The 21881-nt window shown below is 39.2% G+C and overlaps 1 protein-coding gene across 8 annotated transcripts in view; it reads right to left on the reverse strand.

The window, feature by feature from the left end:
• The window catches only part of pard3ab (par-3 family cell polarity regulator alpha, b), a 115610-nt gene that overhangs the window by 68103 nt on the left and 25626 nt on the right, over nucleotides 1-21881 (reverse strand). For all 8 annotated transcript variants that reach the window (XR_013304145.1, XR_013304146.1, XR_013304147.1 and 5 more), the window contains exons 3-5: nucleotides 12133-12319; nucleotides 9528-9715; nucleotides 9322-9465 (exon numbers count right to left, since the gene is read on the reverse strand). Coding sequence is in view for 5 of the 8 variants with exons in the window: in XM_077614727.1 (XP_077470853.1) it covers nucleotides 9322-9465; nucleotides 9528-9715; nucleotides 12133-12319 (519 nt within the window). In the remaining 3 variants the exon portion in view is untranslated. The remainder of the gene's footprint in view (nucleotides 1-9321; nucleotides 9466-9527; nucleotides 9716-12132; nucleotides 12320-21881) is intronic.

The raw sequence follows: 21881 nt of genomic DNA on the forward strand, positions 1-21881 counted from the left end.
AGCAGGTATGAGAAGCATTTTCTATTTTCATTCTTTGAACCGCTTATCCTCACCAGGGTCACAGGGGGTGCTGGAGCATAACCCAGCTGACTTCGGGCTGGAGACGGTGGCCAACCCATTTTCTATTTTTCCCTTGAATAAGTCATTGTTTGTTTCCGATGTGGAGAAGAGAGACAGGCGAGCGAGCTGGAGCCACTCTGGCCTCGAGGCTCATTAAAGATTAATAGCAGAATCCATTGAGGTCTGTCCTCCCTATCTCTCACACTAAATAAAGTGCCCCCAATGTTTGTGTGTGTGCAAGTGTGTGTGTGCCTAAGAGTGATGTTGCACTTTAATGAAGTGCAGCCCAAGCACAGTTCCTGGCACTTTAACCGCACTGCCACGTATAAATGGATGTGGATGCATGCAGAAGCATGCACTGCCATCAACTTTATAAGCTGTCTAAACACAGAAAAATATAAACACACCAATGAGAATAACTGGTTGGTATGTTTGTTCGTGGTGTTTTATTTGCAAGGCCGTACGGACATTTCACGATTAACGTTTTGAGTTCGACAGAAAAAACGTAATTAATGGAAGCCAAATGACAAGGAATTTTAAGATCATCTGGGAGAGGCTCTACCAGAAGATGAATGAATAAATGGGTAGAGTGGAGGAGGGCACGTTTTGATGATTTTAGACAGATGTCTTTTAACTCAGACTTCCATTAAGTTTGTCATTTAATATAAATCAAAATTAGGTTAGCCGCAGAAGATAATAGAAAACAACAAAGTAAGTGAATTGGAACATACAAAAAGAATAATAATAATCAGGAATGTTAATCCAGGGAGGCTCTCTAAACTAAACTCTCCTCTTTTTGACAACTGTTGGGGAATTTTGAATTATACCACTTCTTGATATAGCTCAAAAGTTGGTTGATTAGTCAGCTAGTTAGTTTGATGTGCTTACTAAAGCAATTTCTAGATTTCAGAAGAAGCTTTGGTATTGTGAGACGATGCAAGCACCATTGATCACGTGCGACGCCTAAATGTTTTCAATTACACAGAAGCGCATGCACATTCATTTTTGCTGCCTTGAAGACTTAAGTCATGAGAGGCAGACGGACTGATGTTCACGGTCGATAAGTTATTTTGACAGTTTGTCACGGTGCCATTTTGTTGACGTTGAAAAAGATTATTTCAAGTCTACTTTCTGACGACATCCATCCTCTATTCCTACTATTATATTTGCGGATGGCATAAAAAAACGAATACTACTGTCAAGTGACATGATATTCATGAATAGTACAATCCCATGAAGTATTTAGTTGTTTTCAAGAGTTGTTTTCAAAAGCAATCGTAATAAACACAGCACAAAATTGTGAAATTTTGCAAACTTTTGCTACGACTTCTTAGTATAGACCTCCCTGGATTATCATGACTTCCCTTATCGCAAAATCACTTGTTTGTGTTGTTTTTTTTTTTTTTTAAGTTCATAAAAATGTGAAAATGCACGCTGAAACTTGCAAGCGGAAGCCACTCTTGCTAATAGAACTTAGCACTGAAAAAAAGGTAGTTATAACAGAGATGACGCTACTCCGCAAATTTTCAATTATCGCGGCCATTTCTGGTCTACATTAACCACGATATTCGAGGGATTACTGTACTACACCTCGTCTCAAAGAATAAATGCAAGACTATGGAGATATTCGGGCTTTTAAGAGATTTGCTTTAACTAAAGCATGAAAGACAAGGGAATGTGTTTGGAGTAAGGGGAAAGACTACAATACAAAAGAATGCACGGAGGGATGCGTATTAACTCATGGAAATCCATTGAGAGGACCAGACCAAGATTCTTTTTCTAAAAATGGAGAGGATATTGCACGCACATTCCAAACTTTGTAAGGATGTCACCATACAAAATGATCACCTTACAGTTTTCCAGAAATATCCACTGCTAAAGGGCTGAAATTTCCCAACAGCCCCACAAATTGAACAAGCTAGGTCACCCAACGATTATCCAAATATTTGCTGATTAATTTTTGCACCTCTGTGTGTGGGCTAATCTTCAAGTTAACAAAAAGCCACAGCAGGAATTGGCGGTCCCGCCAAATTCCAAGGGAAACGTGTCATAAATCTGTCTGATTTTTTCCAACTTATGGAGTTAGAGTTGAACTGTTACCAGGGTAACTTGGAAGCAAAGGACCGACCATATGCGCGAGTGCACCCCCCTTGTGTGGCCCTCGACGGGCTGTCAAGTGTGTCACAATCAGCTGGTTCGGCCTGAGCCTCGGTGCCGGCTTGTGGCCAAAACACAGATGGACCAAGCTCGGCTACTCAAACTTTGTCAGCCACGAACACAGGTGGCATGAGAAGGAAAGCGATCCGAGGAAATTGGTAAATGTGGAAGTTTGGATTTCAATATGCGGTCCATATGGACACAAATCTACATCATCAGACGAACACATTTTGTTTAAATTGACATTGTCAGACAGAAATTAATGGATCTGGTTGATTAGGGTTAATTTGACAGTCTGCCACAATGAACAAATGATTAATTAGAGTTTCAAATTTTGGCAAGTGATCCTAATTTCTAGTTTGGAATAGTCGTTCGCCAAAGGATGTTGAACTAAATCCATATTACCAAAATAATCAACAACAACCATTGATTTAAGATGTTTTTATCTAGTGTCACGTTTTTAAAATCTGCAGTTCTCCTGCTGTAACATAAAAAATAATAGAAAAATTGCTCCAAGCAAGGCAACAATTGATGAAGAATTTACTCCAAATGGAATGGTGCAACAAGAAATCAAGTGAAAATGAATTACCAAATTAATCAACAACTACTTTTGAAATTGATTAATCATTTAAAAATTATGATTAATATAACTATAGCCTCAAAATAAAAGAGAGGATCATTGATTAATAAAATAAAAAGCATCAAGATTCGAATAGCAATCTGAACTCTATGCAACCCAGGTGTTAAGAAAATTTTAGATGACTACACCTGAGTTCGGGGATCACATATGGAAAGGCAATGCTATGGTTTACAGCAGTTTGTCCATTTTTAAACAAGGAGTAAAACATTTTTTTTCGTCTATTTAAAAAAAAAGGAAAGGCTTATGCAGTTTCCCCAATATATCTGCCTGTTTGGATATAAAACCCATTATGAGCATTTTGAGTTTTACTACTTTAATAAACACAGCAATACGCCGACAAAATCGGCTCTAAAATGCTACAGAGACAGATTATGACTTTTTTTATGATCACCATCTGCCACGGAGTGTATCAGGTGTGCTTGGAGTCTTAATTAGGATTGAATTACAGATATTTTATGCATAACTTGCACCCCAAGGTGGTGTTGGCCCAGGAGAAATCTAACGCATGCTCCCTTATGCCAAGGAAGACTTTGATCTTCTCCTTGCCTCTCTGAGGTTGATTGAGACTCTTGCAGCTGGAAGGAGACTAGTCTCCAGGCACGTTGTCATATCAAAACCACAGGATCAAAGATGACGAACAGAGCGCAGGAGAACACCCATTAACATCTTTCCGGGGTGATATTCGTGAAAATATGACTGAACATGAAAGCAGACTATTTGAAGCTTTACGATGTTATAAGGGGTTCAAACACCAAGGTATTACAGGTTAAATGTTAAGTAAATGTTAATGGTAATCATCTTGAATGCAACACGGGCATGAAAATATACTTTGGATTGTTTATGTATGTCTTTTTGTATGATTAATGATTTGCAGTTGAATTAAAAGGTGCGAGGTATGAGAATTGCACTTTAATTATGCATTAAAAGGCACCAATATTTCAATAGACATTAAAGAAACATGTTTTTGTGAGCATTTTGAAGATGGTTCTCAGCGGTTAAAGCTAAATTTTCCCATTGATTGTCAGCCAGTAAACATTATTAGGATTGTTTACGACTGGATTTTCCACCCTCCATCGAGCAGCCAATTATGAAATTATTTCTGTCTATGTACACAGCTCTGTAATCTGAAGCCTATTTAAATTAAGGCTACTCCTGCTTTTACGAACAGCCTGTTATTATCAATTAAGGCAATGTTTCTCAAGTTTTTTTGCGTTGTGGCACACTTTTTGCATTGAAAAAAATCCCAATTCACGCCACCATCTGAAAATCTCCTAATTATACCAAATTAGATGTTTCTTTGCCTTTCTTCAGAAAGTACTCTCTTAACCTAACTCACTAAAAATGGTGATTTATTCGTTCACCAACTTAACCACAGTGCAGTGTGAAACGTTTATGTTTGAAGGCTGTTGCATGTAATTATTTAATATTTGATATATAAAAGATATAGGTTGTTGACTAGAGATGCTGTACATTCATGAGATCCTGACCTATGTACTATTTGGTCTCTGTCTTTTCTGATTGAAATGCAACAACGGTATGCTGACCATTTGTAATACAGAATGCATTCCAGGTGCAATTTCACCAGCAATTTAATGTGAAGCGCTTATCTCAAAAGGGGACCACTGGGATATTGTGCTAATTGATATTTAGATCTTTGTCACAGCACCATTTTTAATTTACATACATATGGCTACCTCAAAGTACCCTAATTTCTGATGTATGACGCACCTTCAAAATCGCCCTCGCAGCGTTATATCGCGTTTGGGTATTTTACATCAGGAACTATATTGGGCCAGCTGATAGCGTAGTGGTTCACTCGCCTGACTTCAGCGCAGGCATGAGATCAATTCCCACTTGTTAGGGACTTTGCTGGGCAACTAAGGGACCAGGTTTATCATTGCCACACGCTGTCAATTGTTTTGACCATCTGGGAATAGTTCAAAACTGTGTTTGGGAACAACAGTTGGATTATTGTCATCTAAAAATCCAAGATGGCGCCATTTACGCGGCAGCCAGTGGCAGTAGCTCTGTCCACTTATGTTCTTCGTGTCTTAGAGCCCTTCTATCTTTTTTTATTACATTTTAATATTTCTTAATACATTCCTTTTTACTTTGATGTTTTTACAACTTTCTTTGTTCTGTTAGCCTGGCTTCTTTCTGCCACTTCTTTTTTGGAACCATTCAGCCATGCCTACACTGTCATACACATGGGACTAGCTGTTACAATACGCAGCAGAAGGAGCAACACCTCAATGCCTCTGGAAATTCGGAGCTGGACAAAAGTGCCGGGAGAAGAAGCAACGCTGTCGGCGCTTACCAGGCCGGAAACGGAGTCGAGGAGTTCTACTCTGCTACTGTTGTCTTCAGCTCCAGACTACTTAGGAACTGTGCGGATAAGCTTGGAAGAGTGACTCTGCATATTCTCTACCTCGGTCACAGTCTGCAGAAGTTCCCCATCTTGTGGAAGACTTCCTGTGTGTGGTTCCAGTTTTTGTCCAACTTTACAACGTCTTTTTGAGTCTGTATCCGTTTTTGCTACCGCAATCAAGATGGCGCCGTTCAAGTGGCAGCCGGCGGCGGTAGCTCCGTCCACTCTTGCTCGTTTTTGTGTTTTTGCTGCTTTTCTGTCTTAATGATTTGATTTGGTGATTCTTAATGATCCCATTTACTTTGATTTGCTTTGTACTATGTGCTTTTTGCTTTGTTGTTCTGTCTAATCACCCTCTTGCTACTGTCACAATGAAAATTACCAAATACGGGATGTATAAAGTAATCCAATCCAATCTGCAATAAAAGTTGTGTAGTCTATGTATACCACCCTCATTTGGTATTAATATGTCGGAGTATTTTCTCATGGGATTTTTCTTTTAGTTTCTTCCTGTATGCATCTAAACAAAACAAGCATGGTGTGTAGTCGTGCTATGGTGTCAAATTCGCCTCCGGTAGGAAGTTTTGCACACGCAAGGCATTTTGGCAGAAGACCGGAAATAAACAAGATGTACAATGGGGGCCTTCAGGACTTTGAAAAAAAATAAAAAAAAGTTAGTGCAAGAGATTTCTAACTGCTACTTTGGAATTGCCTATATATTTTGGGGGCTTTATATGAGCTCGCCGGAGAAATGTAATAGAAAAATGAGAAAACCCTAATTGTTTATTAAGATTATATTTAACAATATGGAACTAAGAAATACGTTGGAAATAGGGGGGGATATATAAAGCAGAAATGTGGGGGAAAAACGTTTTTAAAAGACTGAAAGTTTACATTTAGATGGTTTAGCTCATGCCTTGATCCAGGCCTGTACTGCAGAATTCACTTACTAACTAGAATATTTGGCGCTTTAGAGCATGATGCCTCACAATTCAGAGATCAACGTTTTAATCGCAGCCTGGGTATTCTGACATGTTTGAAACGTCTTTATCAGAGAGATGCCCAGCCCTATCATGTATACACGTACTATTAATTGTGAATTTATTCCTAATTCAAATCAGAATTATACTATTACTTCTGTCATCACAATCGGAATATTGATACACTAGTTACAAAGACTACTGGGAACTGTTTTCAATTCTAAAAAAACACAGATGTTTCCATCAAAAATTTGTTTCATTAGTGCCACAGGGAAAATTAATGTGAAATGAAATAAGATTAAACTCCAGTTGCACTGCAGTTTATTTGCTTAGAAGATGAAATCTTCATTCTGGTTGTGGCTTCCCGACGACGTGAATAATTCAAAAAGCACTAGCAAATATGGACCAACCGGGTCATCTGGCGGTGAGATGCTCGTGGTGTTGAATGTGGCCAGCGTGCACTTGCATCACCTTCACAAAATGACAACACTACACACATACACAAACACAGCGCACCTAACCTGAGGTAAGTTACATTGCCTACATAACATACCCACTTTTAAGTTACATCAAAGCTCCCCAGCAGCACCTGCTGGTCACACACTCGGAGGCGTGTCTGTTACACACGTGTATGCAGAAGCACAGTATTTTTATGAAATCTATTCATTTTAACACACAAGGCACTGGCAAAAACAAAAAACCCAACATATGTATATAAACAATATACACCACCACTCTTACTTACCATAATAGCTCTCACACACCCAAATTCAGAAAATCAGGAGAGACTGATGCTAATTCATACTTTTCTAAAAATCAATACACAAACGAGCACACACATTTGTGTCAAATAAAGGATACACGGCAGCACCGGCTGGAGACACACATACTGTGCTTAATCACACAAGGTAAGACACACACGAACCTGAAGGATGTTACAAGGAGGGAGCAAGGCGCATATATGCATAGATTTTTCCTCTTAAGCCACAAGACAAACGCAAACAAAGTAATAAGATCAATACGCATTCACATGCACAGCTATGCCAATGCAAACAAAAGTCGCACATGTCTGTCTATACCTGCACGCGCATATTTTTGCATGTATAGAATCAATTCTCTCTTTCTCTTTCAAATACACACGTGAAAGCTGAACATGCTTCAGATGTGATTTATGAGCGCTCCGCTTGCTAAAAATGCACCTGAGGGACATACACATGCTCACTTCTTTGACTCTCCTAACAAGCCTTTGAGTGTGTGTGTGTTATGAATCTTGAGCTTTTCATGTGAAAAAATGCATATTCTTCAGTGTGCATGTTCACCATAGCAGTTTATCTACCCTTATAACTTATAGACAGTGTGTGTGTGTGTGTGTGTGTGTGTGTGCGTGCGTGCGTGCGTGCGTGCGTGCGTGGTGGGGAGGTCGGTTTTGGTGCGTGCATGCGTATGGACACAGTCGGCCTTCAGCATGTCATTCTAACAACATCCCTGGTGAGTTGAGTGCCGCCTGCCCTTGCTAGCCCACCATGACAGATAACCGCATTGCTCCCTAATAGCCTGGGACACACAGGCGGACGCACACACGTTCAATTCAAACAATATGACTACACTTGGTGTGCGTGTGTGTGTTTGTGCGTTATGTGAGTGCACTTGAATGAAGCGAAATATTAAAACTATAGCGAGGTTTTGTAGAACCAGACCACACACACACACTTTTCTACTTCTGTGTGCATATATAAATTATATATAATACATTTTCCGCAGCGGCAGGAAAGGCTCGCAGTTGCCATGGCAACCCTGCCTACCTGTTCAACATCTTTCAAAGCTAATTGGACAAGAGCACAAGACTTCTACTGGTCCGTTTGACCAACCTTATGTCAGATCAAGCCAATTGGCAGTCGGACATGTCCACGTAGTAGTTTATGGTGTTAAAATGTCATCGGCCACAAAAAAATATTTTAAGATATTCAAATATTACTTCTCATTTTATGTTCAATATGAGCTGTTAAACCATGGTATGTCATTACACAATAAATAAAAAATTCAATGAATGTAGTAAAAGGTTCGTTCTCTGCTAATTTGAGTACATCAAAAAAGTTCATTTGATACAAAATGTGATTTGAAAGCAAATTATTAAATTTTTGGCCAACCAGATTTTTCATACTGGGTGCCATTTGGAAGCTAATTTATTGTAGAATCTGATATATGTGCAGACATCTGCATTTTATGTGATGTCCTTTCATTTTGAAATGTTCACCGGAAGATTTTGGAACAAGTTGCAAACTGTAAGCTTTACTCTGTTTAAATAAAAAAGTGTATTTGTCTTGTATTTCGTCATGCATATTGTCTCAGTTGAATCCTTTTTCTATTTTTCGCATCGTTTGCACATGCTGTAAACCATGCATCAAATGTCACCTTTTCGCCGTCACGATTGAATTATAGAGAACAAAGCTATCGATTAATATCAGGCAAAACGGGTTAATACTACTTTTGAATGTCTTTTGCCACAACCCTAAAGCTGTACAACGTTTAATATAAACGTTTTTTCTGATTTGTATGTCTGAACTTTAGTTCAATGGTGTATTAATGGCCAGTAAATAAATGTGAAACGAACTGGAGTCTTATAGGCGATCAATGGGCAAAGTTTAATCAGCAAATCACCTTTGTTTTTTTATTTTATTCACCGTGCGATTAATTGACAATGCATGTCGTGACAGTCTTTTTCTTCCCCAATAACAATTCCCTTTCTGTCGTGTTTCTTTTTATATTTACCATGCGATTAATTGACAATGCATGTCGTGACAGTCTTGTTCTTCCCCAATAGCAATTCGCTTTCTTCCGCTTTTTTTCCTTAGCATTACACTTTCTTCAGAAATCCTTAAAAAAATCTTTTTACAGCTGGTTTGAAAATAACTAAAAGTAATCCATGAAAGTGAAAAGATCAAAGATTATGGCTACACACCCTCAAGAAATAAATGGAGGAAGGCAACACCTGTGAAATATTTACACCTTGAAATCGTATGCCTTGGGCAAAACCAATTGGAAATGTGGGATTGGTGCATCTCAACATATAAAATGAGCAGCACGTCATTGCCAACCTCAAGCAAGCGCACACATACCTGTTCTTGCCTGTCCAGCCATCGGTCCACCATTGGGTGATTAGCGCTGAGGGACGAACGCGCCGTCTCCCTCTGAAACTCCCGCTGATTGGCCCACGTTCCAGCATCCCGTGGCAAGCTGCGGTACGTGTCTAAGCCTTTACTCTAAACCAGAAAAAGAAAGTTCATTTCTGATCATTTGGTTCATGAGCACTCGTCACGCTTACCTTTCTCTCCAAGCTACTGGTGCCCGAGGTGTGGCGGGCTTTTAGGAAGCCGGCAGTGGTAGACCATCGGCTCGGGTTCTTCCGTGACGGTGGTTCTTCTGCTTGGGCCCGCGGATCGCCGCCGCTGAATGGACCGTTAAGACGCAACAAGGCGGGGTCGCTGCTGCGGCGGACGTGCAAGGGCATATCTGACGGGGTAAAAAAGGGAAGCAAAAAACAAAATCATGACAGTGCGAATGGCGGAGCGATCGCGAGGAGTATATACTACTTCTCATTGGCATGTGGTCGTGCGTTATCCTATTGTGAGGACATGTGTGCATCATTTTCGGAATATTTTGAAGGGAATACAAAAGCAAACAACCCTCGATAGGTTGCATCTGAAAGTCAGGGTGGAGGTGGGGCAAATACAGTCAACCCGGGAAAAGAAAGGTATCAAAATTTAAAACAAAATTACAATTAAGTTTAGTGTAAGGTTAGATTAAATTTATTTTTGAGTGTCTGCATCGTAATCCAAGTTCATTTAAATTTGTTTATGTTACGAGGGTGTTGCCGTGCAAAAAGTCCCCCCCCTCTGTCCGTCTCTCTCTCCCCTCCACGAAATCCGTCTAATTTTAGTACTATTAAACACATTTTAGTACTATTAAACCACTAGTTATTTGTTACTTTGTTAATAGATGGCAAATTAGAACAAATAAAAATGTTTTTCCAATACAATATCCTGTTTTGGGTGTTTTTTCAGAGGGTTGGAACAAATTAATTTGTTTTTAGTTCATTTCTATGGGAAACGTTCATTTGAGTTACGAGTAAATCAACATACGAGCTCAGTCCCGGAACGAATTAAGCTTGTATGTCAAGGTACCGCTGTTCATTGCATTAGAATAATGAGTTGTTTTTGCTATTTAATTTCCTACTCTTAATTCAATAACAGGCTTATACTATATCTCAAAGTACCAGCACAAAAGAATGCACCAGCATAATTAATTCTGATTCAGTGACTTGTTTGGCTTGTAACATGACAGAAAATGGGCAAAAATGTTGTTCGCTTTTTTCCCACAATAAAGCTAAACGTCTTCATTAAAAACAAAGCTAATCAGTTATTTTTAATGGAATAGCCAACAACAAAAATCTGAGAGTATCCATTGTTGAGAGATTCAAATTCTGAGGATTTAGACAAGGTAAAACAAATCCATAATCCAAATAATTGCCAGGTTATTTTAGAATGGGTGAATTTCCTCAAGGTTATCAAAGAAGACCTGAATTAATCATTGTAAATCTCAATAAATTACACAAGCAAAAATAATGCCAGAAAGGAGTATGGTGGCAACATCCGATAAGCTAAACTGCGGCTGCGACTCCAGTGCTTGATGAAGTCAGTTAATGAGTGGCACGCCACCGCGGGCGACTGGTGCCTAACGAGGCGGCAGGCTGGAGTCGGCTCAACAGTGTGGGAACGACAACAATGCGAGGGAGGGAAGAGCCTGCTTACATTTCAACTCATCACTCATTTCAAAGTTGCTTCGTGTGGGAGGACGGGGTCCAAAAACAAGCCCGGCAGTAAACAGTACAACTACTCTAACTTTCAATTTAAGCCATCCCCCACTGCCCCCTCCATCGTCCTATCAACGACACTTAAAAATCTGGTGGCTGCTCCTGGCTGAAGAGACGTGGAAAATGTTCTGTTGACAGGATTAAGTGTCATGAACTGTTGCGCAGATTTATTTGGAATACACAAACCAACCAAGATTGTTTGAAACACGAGAGCCAACAAACTCATAAATGTCAAGTGGGGGTTTGAGAAGTGGGGCGCTTGGAGCGTGGGACCAGGAACTACAGAATTCTAGTGTCAACTCAGCGCTTCAGAAAAATAATTTCCAAGGTCCATTGCTATACTTAGCCAAGATTGTCTAAGAGATATTTTAATAAAAGTATCTTACGAACTATAAGACACTTTTTTCATAATTTGGTTGGGCCTGTTATTTATACCCAAGTGTGATTTATAGATCACTTTTTTTTGCTCTGCTTAGCTATAGTTATACAAAAAACAATATGTATGTAATATGTTACAATAGCAGGTGTTTATTTTGTCTCTTGTCCCCTATTTTACTATTATTTTAACATGTTTTCTTGGCCTCTGATCAATTAAACCCCCAAAAAATTATACTGCAGTGTGACTATTTTCCCCTTTCATTCTGCAGTCTTTGGCTAGTGCGACTTAGTCCAAAAAATACGGCAATTTCAATTTCCATAGGACTGAAAAGGGATTTTAAGCCCTTTCAATATACCAGCCATTGTTTGAGCAGTGTCAAATGTTCATTTTAGGATAAACTAGTCTGCGCAAAATGTTTTAGTCACCTTTGATTTAAATTACACCAAATGTTTTATCCAACCCCTGCAATTGGACTAAATTTGCTCTAAATGTCACAGAAATTAGCATTTTTATTTTAGGATGGCACTTGACTTGCTTATCTGAATACGGGAATGTACAAATTATGAAAGACTGGTCAACATGTGAATAAATTCAGGTGACTGTCACAGGAATGAGCACCTTAATTATGTGCCTGAAAACGTGATGAAACAAAGAAAATTCAACTCTAATTGAACTTACTAGTGCGCAGGGCAGACGGTGTGACTTCAATCTCGCTGGCTGCCTGGTAGGGCTGGAAGGCAGAGGCGCCGCTTATCGTACCGAGGTCCACTGTAGCGAACAGGTCCGGGCTCTGGGTTCCCGTAGAACTGGCGCTGGTGCCGTCGCCACCGTGGTGGGGCTCCTGCTCATCGTAAATGGCAATCAACTGTAGTGGAGGATGTGAAAGAGACACATGAGTTATAAAGGATAAGTATCAAAACCCATAATATGACAGCAAAAGCTCAGGATATGTTTTTTTACGCCCAGGGCTCAAAGTTAAGCTCTTCCCGACTGCTTAGGGGGACTAAATCAACTCTGGGCAAGGTAATGAACCATCCAACATTAGGCAAACATATGAAAGAAAAACTCATCAACAACATATTTTACTTGCTTTTTGGGGTTTATGTTTTGTTGCTCTCAAAAGCAGCTATTGTAGGCCGTAGCTTACGGCAAAAAACAACCTCTATAAACCTAAACCCAAATAGGCATGCATGCAAGTTTCACTCAATTCCTTCTCAGACTCCTCCTTCCATCCCATGTTGAATGATGTATTCAAACCAACCGGATACACACACACACAAAAAAACGAAGAAAAAGATAATTCTAAATTGACCCTCAAAATAAATTAATTCAAAAAACGGAGTTGGGGAAAATAATTGTATAAAATAAAATAATTTTGAAAAACGGCCAGGCCTTTTTTTTTATTTTAAAGTGAATGCAATATGCTTTTGTATAAAATTTTATGTCTTATGCTTGATATTATGCAAACTGACATAATCCCACCATAATCCTGCCATAGTTCTTGTATTAATTTTGTCTGTCAAATTGTTTGGTCACAACGCAAAACATTGTTTTACAATTTGTATTCATTTTTTTAATGATATTTTGATCATTTATTAACTGTCAATTATAGAATATATAAATATTAGTAACATTTTTGTCATTGTCTAACTGCCTAGTTGTAATTAACTCAGGAAATCCACATACAGTTAATGATCAATTAAATCAGATAATTTTACAGTATATTTTAATAAATATTTGGCTAATTATAATTGAAATAATGCAATTATGAAAAAGTTCCTTACTGTTATTTAGAATTTTTAACATTCAAATGACACATTCTTTTCTGCTTAAAAAGAGCAAAATCACTACAGCTGTAAAATAAATAATTTAGCCATGTTAGCAATGTTAATGCCTAACTTCTAGCACATAAATGTTAGAATTTTTTTTTTGTATTTACAATCACTGTATGCACCAGGATGTGCTATACTTAGTGATGAAAACACATTTTTACTTGGTCGTGCAAACGTCCCCCTAACATCACACACAACTAGTACTACATACATTTGGACACACACTTAAATCACTCTAGTATTTGTTGACATTTCCAGAACATAAAACTTGACTTGACATTAGAGCATTAATAGCATGCTGGACAGACTCCTATTAAAACAACACAGAATACGCATAGGCATACATGTACGTAACACACATCAAGACTTTTTCTTCCCATTAGGGCTTTAAAGATGCATACACCTCACATTTGAGCTGGAGTCAGCTGGAGCTGGATGTAATGAGGCTAATAAAAAGTGCAAGGTGCATGTGTGTGTGTGCGCACACACTGCAGCATATACTACAAACCGTGGGCGTGACCTTATGAGAACTCCCCACTCTTACCACATTAAATAGCTGAGTAGAGGCCAAAAAAACACACGTTTGCAGACACGCATATACTTATGGCTGATTTTCACATGTTAGAAAATAGTCATGGTGGCCCGGTGGGGCGAGTGGTTAGCACGTCGGCCTCACAGCTTTGGGGTCCTGGGTTCAAATCCAGGTCATGTCCATGTGTGTGGAGTTTGCATGTTCTCCCCGGTCCTGCGTGGGTTTCCTCCGGGTACTCCGGTTTCCTCCCACATTTCAAAAAAATGCACGGTAGGCTGATTGGACACTCTAAATTGCCCCTAGGTATTGGTGTGAGTGTGCATGGTTGTCCTTTGTCTCCTTGTGCCCTGCGATCGGCTGGCCACCGATTCAGCCAGGAGACAGGTGGGATTGGCTCCAGCACCCCCCGCAACCATGAAGGGGAAAAAGCAGTTCAGAAAATGAGAGGGAAATGAGAGAAAAATAGTCAGTTTAATGACAATGTTACTAACAGTACAAAAATGACATTTGGGGTTTATCATCTATGGTCAACGGCATCATCAAAATGTGACTATATTCCTTAAGCAGCATCACCAACACTGCCAAAATCTAAGAATGGGCTGGGAAATACTTCCAGAAAGCATTGTCAGTCAACACAATCCATGTGGCATTCGGCATTACTGGATGATGCTACTGTGCAAAAAAAAGTAATTTCTAAATAGGGAAACACAGATTTTTTTTCTGTGCCTGAGACAATTTAAAATGCAATACTGCAAAGTCAAAAACTTTGAAGAGGAATCAAAGTTTTGGGGGGAGATCTGGGATGCAATGTCATCTGGACTAAAGAGGACAAAAATGTTGTCAACAGCGCTCAGTTCAAAAGCCAGCATCTGTGATGGTCTAAGACTGTGTTAGTGCCAATCGAATGAATACTTTACACAACTGTGAGGGCACCATTAATGCTCAAAGATATATTTAGGTTTTGGAGGAACATACACTGCCATTCAAGCAAAATCTTTTCCACAGACACTGCTAATGTCTAATTGAAAGCAAAACTACATTCTGCATGATACAGCATGCCTTTGTTGTAAAAGGTTATAGGTACTAGACTTCCCAGGCTGCAATCCAGACATTGGGTGCATATTGTAGCATAAATTGTGACAAGAGACCCCAGACTATTTCAAAGTTGTTTTTTATTTAAAGTTGGAACAATTAGCCCTCAGTTCCATAATGTTGTTAAAAATTGTTATAACAATGTGAAACGTGCCCCTGTCCCAGCCCTTTCGGAATGTGGTGCAGCCATAAAATTCTTAGTCACGGATTATATTTGCCAAAAACAATCATGTTTATTAGTTGGAACATGAAATAACTTGTTTTATTGTGTACTCAATTAGATACACGTCAAACATGATTTACAAATTATTGTTTTATTGTATTGCACTTTGTTAACCACAACGTTCCAACTTCATTGGAGACAATATTTTTGCAAGTACAGCTGCATAATCTAAACACTGAGATTCCAAAGCGACTAAAGAGCAGGCAAGAACCATTCCCATAAATTACAAAATGTTTTCCTCAACAGGACAGCTCACAGACACAAGAAACTTAGTAGGCTGTTGCAAAATATTCATTGTGTCAACCTATTGTGTAACTCCACTTCAAGATGAGATCCTGAATCAGGAAAGTGTGTTTTTTTAGTTCTCCTCTGCAAACAAAAAAAATCACGCATTGTGATTTCTGGATTTTTCTTTTTAGATTATATCTTTCACAGTGGACATGCACCGACGTTAAAAAATTTCGGACCCCTCCAAGATTTCTGAGTAGGACAACTTGCAATAGCAGGATGTTCAAGTACTTATTGAAGTGATCGCATATTAAAAGTCCAAAGTTGAATGCTTTAGCGGGAAAAAAACAGACCTGTGCCACCAAAGCGGCATTGCCCGTAATGACGGGAACGTGGGTGGGAAGGCCAGCGGTGGCGGCGTTAATAAGCGCCATGCATCATGTGCCATCAGCGTTAATCGTGCCGCTTGGCTATATTTAGCTACCGTTCTTCAATAACCGGTTTTTGCACAGACCTAATCAACATGTCGCAGGCAGCACAGCGGCCGTTAAAGAAATGCAGATGGTGGTGAGAGTGTTGATGTATTCGTTTAATTAAGTTGCCCGACCTGCACGCCAACACATAATAGCATATAGAAGCAAACTCGCTTGCAGACAAGATTAATACAATGACTTTACTTGCATCAATACTGGAACAACCGTAGTTAATAAACAAAACAACTCTATTAAGTGAACTTTGTGGGATTTATCTCAGCTTTATAGCATGCACTTTGAAGAAACTTTTAATCTCCCTAATTTCGGCATCGTTTTTAAAAAAGTCAAACCATTAGTGTCAACAAATCAATCAACAAACTGTTTAACTGAGCCAAGGGGAACAAAGTGTTGTTGACAAGCCTTCCAAATGAATAAAAGCATTGCTAAATATATGAGAAAAGGCTCAAAATACATACCATATTTTCTCGCATATAAGCCGTATTTGTAACAAATAATGAATCATGGGTACGGCTTATATGCGCACAAGACTTACAGGGTTGCTCTACTTTTTTCCAACAGTAACGTCGCAAATTAATATTTACTATTTGTTGGTTATTTTCTGTTTTGCAGTAGGAAAAGAACCATTACGGGATGAATTACTAACTTCCTTATGATATTGACCCTAATAATGTGCGTTTGATTCATACACTATCTCAGAAAAACCACGTGCGATGATTTTTACTAAGATTTTCCCTTCAAAATAACACATTTGTACTCCCTATTAAAACCATGAATATGGAGGTGAAAATTGTGAATCAGGGGGCGTCTTATGCGCGAGAAATTGTAAAAATCAACGATTTGAAGGCACTTTTAAGGGTGCGGCTGATACGCGGGAGCGGCTTATATGCGAGAAAGTACGGTAGTCTGCTCGCTAAGTTAGCGATTTAGTGGTTTGGAAACAAAAAACAGATAACTTGCAATCAGGCAGAAAACTTCAAGTGAGACCCAGGATAAGCAGCTTCCTAAAAAGTTCAACTGGCCTTTGGCATAGTTGCACATTACGTTTCACATCTAGTGTAGGGCAGTGCAACTCGATGCCCTTTCAAATGTACGAAGAAATCCAGGACCAGTATTTAGCTCTAAGTGTAAACCCAATTTCCCAGCTCAGCTGACAAGGAGAAAAGGTGGAATTTTAACGGCTCATGACGTAGTTGCAAGTCCGGTACATTATCGGCTCGCGCTGTCTGCATGCAGCAGGTAATGTTGCGCTTTGGAGCATAGACGATGAAGTTGATGAAGTAACTTGTGTGTGACTATAATGCTTCACTAAAAATGTTCTTCCCCCTAACAGGAAAAAAGATTTTACAAGCAACAAACAAATAACTTAATATATATGAAATATATATCTGACAACCATTTATGGAGCTTAAGGCTTATGTTTCTTCCGAACTTTAGAATGCGAAAGACTGTCTGAGCAAAAGCTATAGCAGAGTGTATAACCTACTGCCTTTATCATATTATTATTTATTTTTGTGTTTTTTTTAGACAAATGTGGTTGAGGATATGTCGCTGATTAGTCTAGTCTTTTATAATTCAATAGGTCCGATCGGGACATTCAGCACATTTCTTCAAGCAGAATTTACTGCATTTATTAAGAAACAAATCATGCAAATGCTGTACATTGCTCTTCACGGTGGAAAAATGTCATGAAAATCACATTAAATTACATTGGAACATTTCTTTTCTCATTTCAAACTTTAGGAATCCATAGACATCCCGTGTAAAAGGAGAGGCAGTGTTAACAAGGCAAAAAACGACCAGTATGAAAAATTATAACGATTCTTACAAGGCCATTTCATTGAAAGAAAATGTCAAGCGATTTATGTACACCATGGAGGGATTAGATGGAGGTCCACCACCATGCCTGGCCGAGGCATTGATGACATTTTATTCATTCATTTTCCATACCGCTTATACTCACATCGGTCGTGGGGGGAGCTGGAGCCTATCCACGCCATCTATGGCTACCAAACGGGGGAGACCCTGAAATGCTGGCCAGCCAATCGCAGAGCACAAGGAAACAGACAACCATTCACGCACAGTCATACGTAGGGGAAATTTAGAGAGATCAACCAGACTACTATACATGTACCAATATGTTTATCTTATATAATTCAAATGTAAGGCTCATAAGACACCACAGTTGGGCAATTTCACACTTGTAAAGATGATTTAATGTCAATTTTAAAATTTTTAGTTTCATTCTACTTTCCAAAAAAATGCATGGTAGGCTGGTCGAACACTCTAAATTGTGCTTATATGAGTGTGTACATGAATGGTTGCCCATTTCCTGGTCCTCTGCAAATCGCTGGAAACTAAATCAAGTTCTAACCCACTTAAAAGAATGCGTAAAATTGTAGCTGCAACCCCTTGAGCAAGGCAGTGACTGCATGCCACACATCAGCCCTGTCAAGTCTGCCAGACACGCGACAGGTAGGATAACTGAGCAGGAAACAAACTTCGTTCGTCCCAGAACATATATAGTCGTACATCTACTTACGAAATTAATTGGTTCCAGAACTTTTTTTTCGTAAGTAGAGCAGTACTTTATATGTAAATTCTCTAATTCATTCCACGGTCTTCACACAACTACCAACTATACCCTTTAAAATTGGTCAGTGTCCCAATTTTGTATGAAAGATGTGAGAAACACACAAAAACGAGAGAAAATTATATGAAAATTATTCATTAATGTCTTAAAATGAATAACAAGTATAGAAAATCTATCAGTGTTGAAAGTGTTTTATAAGTCCTTTCCATTTCCCAGTGTCACATTTGTGAGTTTAGTTTACTGACGACTGCATTGTGTTCGCAATTGAGAAAAGCTAAGGCCTGAATGATTGCAAAAGATTCAGTTTCATTGTGAAAAAACAGTAGGTTGTGTCACTCATATCAAAAGACCACTCACTAATTTGTTGGGGGGGGGAAAGGTGCCTGGGGCCAAGTAACAACAAAATCAGGGTTTGGATTGGAAGCTGTTTGCTGTGGCACATCGTCTTGACTGTTGGGATTGAGACATTCGCTCTCTAATACAAGCCATGTTTTTTCCTGGCAGAAAATAATTTGACTTTTTGCTCAATTTTACATTTCAGACAGCGCTGTTTTCACTGGGGAGTCATTTACTTCAAAATGGTGTGATAAGTCATCACTTGCATTTTGCTGACATTAAAGATAACAAATAATATTCAGGGCAGCAGTGTCTTGAAGGAGGTTCACAATTGAGGATATTTGCGATTAGCCAAGGAACAGAAACTCAGGGCTAAGACACGGGGGATAAGTAATTAGTTTCGGGAGTTGAGGGTATCACTTGCTCTTCCTTCTACTGACCAAACATGAACTCTAACCTTAGAAGACGCTTAGAACACATCCTCAGCTTACATAGTGTCACTCAAACGCGATTAAAAAAACATCAAAATACCACATCAAAGTCAATGCTGGCACAGAATATCACAAATCAACGAGACAAGCAAGTTTTAACATGTGGTAAGAAGCTCTGAGAGGACATTTGGGCAACATACAATTTCTTTTTGTTAGGTCCACACATGAGAGACATGCTTACAAAATTTCTTTTTTCTGCGGAAAATGACTAGGCCATTTTGGCACTGAATTTTCACCACTCTGATAAATTACTCACAGAAAATCCCTAGAGGCCACAAATTGGGACTAGAGGTTCTGGAAAGGATACTGGTAATGAATTGTAAATACAGTTTTTCATTCCACCCTTTGCGGATGTCCTTAGCTTTCCAGGGGGCTCAAGTCCAACATTACAGCTGGGCGGACTCTTCATCCGGTACTGGCAAGGGAAAGCAAATACTTCATAGTCTGACTTTGAAAATCAGTTTGTCTGGAAATTACATTGAGGAACATGAAGTTATAAAACACTGTGGAAATTTTGAGTGAAATTGAAGTATTCTGGGGCTGGATATGACCAGATACAAGTACACTGGTAGGGAAGATCTACACAACTGAGTACGACATTACAGAATGTAAACAGAATTGATTCAGTCATCTATTTTCCAAGAAGCTTCTCCTCACAAGGGTTGCTGGAGCTTATCAGCCAACAATGAGCAGTAGGCAGGGTATACCCTGAATTGGTTGACAGTCCGCACACTGGACGGTTTGGAGTGTCCAATCAGCGTACCATGCATGTTTTGGGGGTTTGAGAAGAAATCGGAGTACTCGTAGAAAACCCAGACAGGCATCAAACCCTCAAACTGTCAGGTGGATGCGCTAACGACCACTGTGGAGCCTATAACATAATTTTAGCGAGTATTTTAGCCACAGTTTTGAGCTCATAATGCCATCACTATCAAGTTCTGTCTTTTTTAACTAATTAGGGGAAAAGTTCATATCGACATTTCCAGCAAAACGCAGCCCTTACGGGTACAAAGATTAGGAAACAATTGCATCACTTCCATTAGGCTGGTCTTGATTGGTATTCATAAATCGCACAGGAGCAAAAGTTCAGCATGTTCTCAGTTCTGGAGAGCCCAAGAAAATGCAATAACAGAAAGGAGAGACAATCTCCAGAGAGAAAAAAGCGGGTGGTGTGAGGCAAAAAGACAACAAGCGGAATGTCATTTTTCCAGGCAATTAATCTTGTGAGTAAAGAGGGAGTTAAAAGGACTAAATATGTCTGCGAACATTTCTTTTTACGGGGCAATTACAGTGACAATGATGGGCGAGGAGGAGGGGAATGGTAGACCTATTTGGGGATGTGAGCCTGTTTCTACCCTGATTCTGAGTTAAAATAATTCAAGTCTGGTCAAACAAAGGAAGTCATACTTGAGGTAATAGTCAGAACCGTCTCTGTGTATTTCCTTATCACACTTGAGGTTAAATATTTCAATATTAGTCGGCACGTTGACTGCTTTTTAGAGCATTACAGAAAGCACAAAAAAATCTCCATTTGCCATAAATTTCGATGTGAATACTAATTTTCCCAACAAAAAAAGAGGTTTATTAGGTTTCACTTCAAATATCGATACATTACGCTGGGAATCTGGGTTAGTACTAAAGTTTCACTACAGGAAAGGGATTTGACAGCACTAAAACAGGATTTCCCATTCATTACACACTTTCCAATCACTGACCAGAGTAAATAAACTGCAGGAAAAACTGCTACAAAGTGGGTGGAATCACATTGGTTGTTGTTCGTATTGGTATGGGCTAATATTTTCTGCTGGATTAATCGCACCTAGAACATTTCAAGATGAGAGCGTGAGCCCCCAAATTGTCATTTTCTGTTGCATTTTCACTCGTTACATCAGGCTGTAATGCCTACTTGATCCAGTGAACATGACTGTAAAATAAATTACACTTCAATTCAACAGATTTTAGTTTTTTTCAGGTCAATATTTCATCATTTCAGTATTCCAGTTAAACTACATTGACTTCTTTTAGAAAGGCTTTTTTTTCAATAGATGCGAGATTGTAGAGATTAGAATGTCAATGAATGAAAACTCTTAAAGCAAAATATTGACGCTATTGACTCGTGACACTTGTGAGTTTTGAGAAACTTTACGTCAAAGATGTAAATGAGAAATGTAAACCTGCTCGCCCATTAACATCGGGCCAAACATTTCCTTTGGTAATGGTTTAAAACGGGACTTAACAGGCCGGAAAATCTAGTCCTGCAGCTTCAAAATCCGCCTACACGGGAATGTTTAGTGGATTGTTTGGGTTAGCGTGGCTGGAAAACAATCAGAGGATGGAAACGAGACGACAAAGGTGCAGTTGAGTTTATTATGCACAATGCTGATTGAGGTCAAGGAGTTTAGGAGAGCAGCTTCTTCCTGTTAAACTGCTTGACCGGCAGTTCAGGGAGGTCTCCATCAGTCCCAAGATCACTTTGTTAGCTATTCTAATCACAAGTCGTGGAAGTATAACACCAAGTGAGTGGTTGAACTAAGTGATGACGGAGAAGCTACACCGGGTGTGTACTGTGATCATACACGGATCGCTTGTGAACAAGTGCTTGACTGACA

Source organism: Stigmatopora argus, chromosome 12, assembly GCF_051989625.1.
Source record: "Stigmatopora argus isolate UIUO_Sarg chromosome 12, RoL_Sarg_1.0, whole genome shotgun sequence".
Classification (NCBI taxonomy): domain Eukaryota; kingdom Metazoa; phylum Chordata; class Actinopteri; order Syngnathiformes; family Syngnathidae; genus Stigmatopora; species Stigmatopora argus.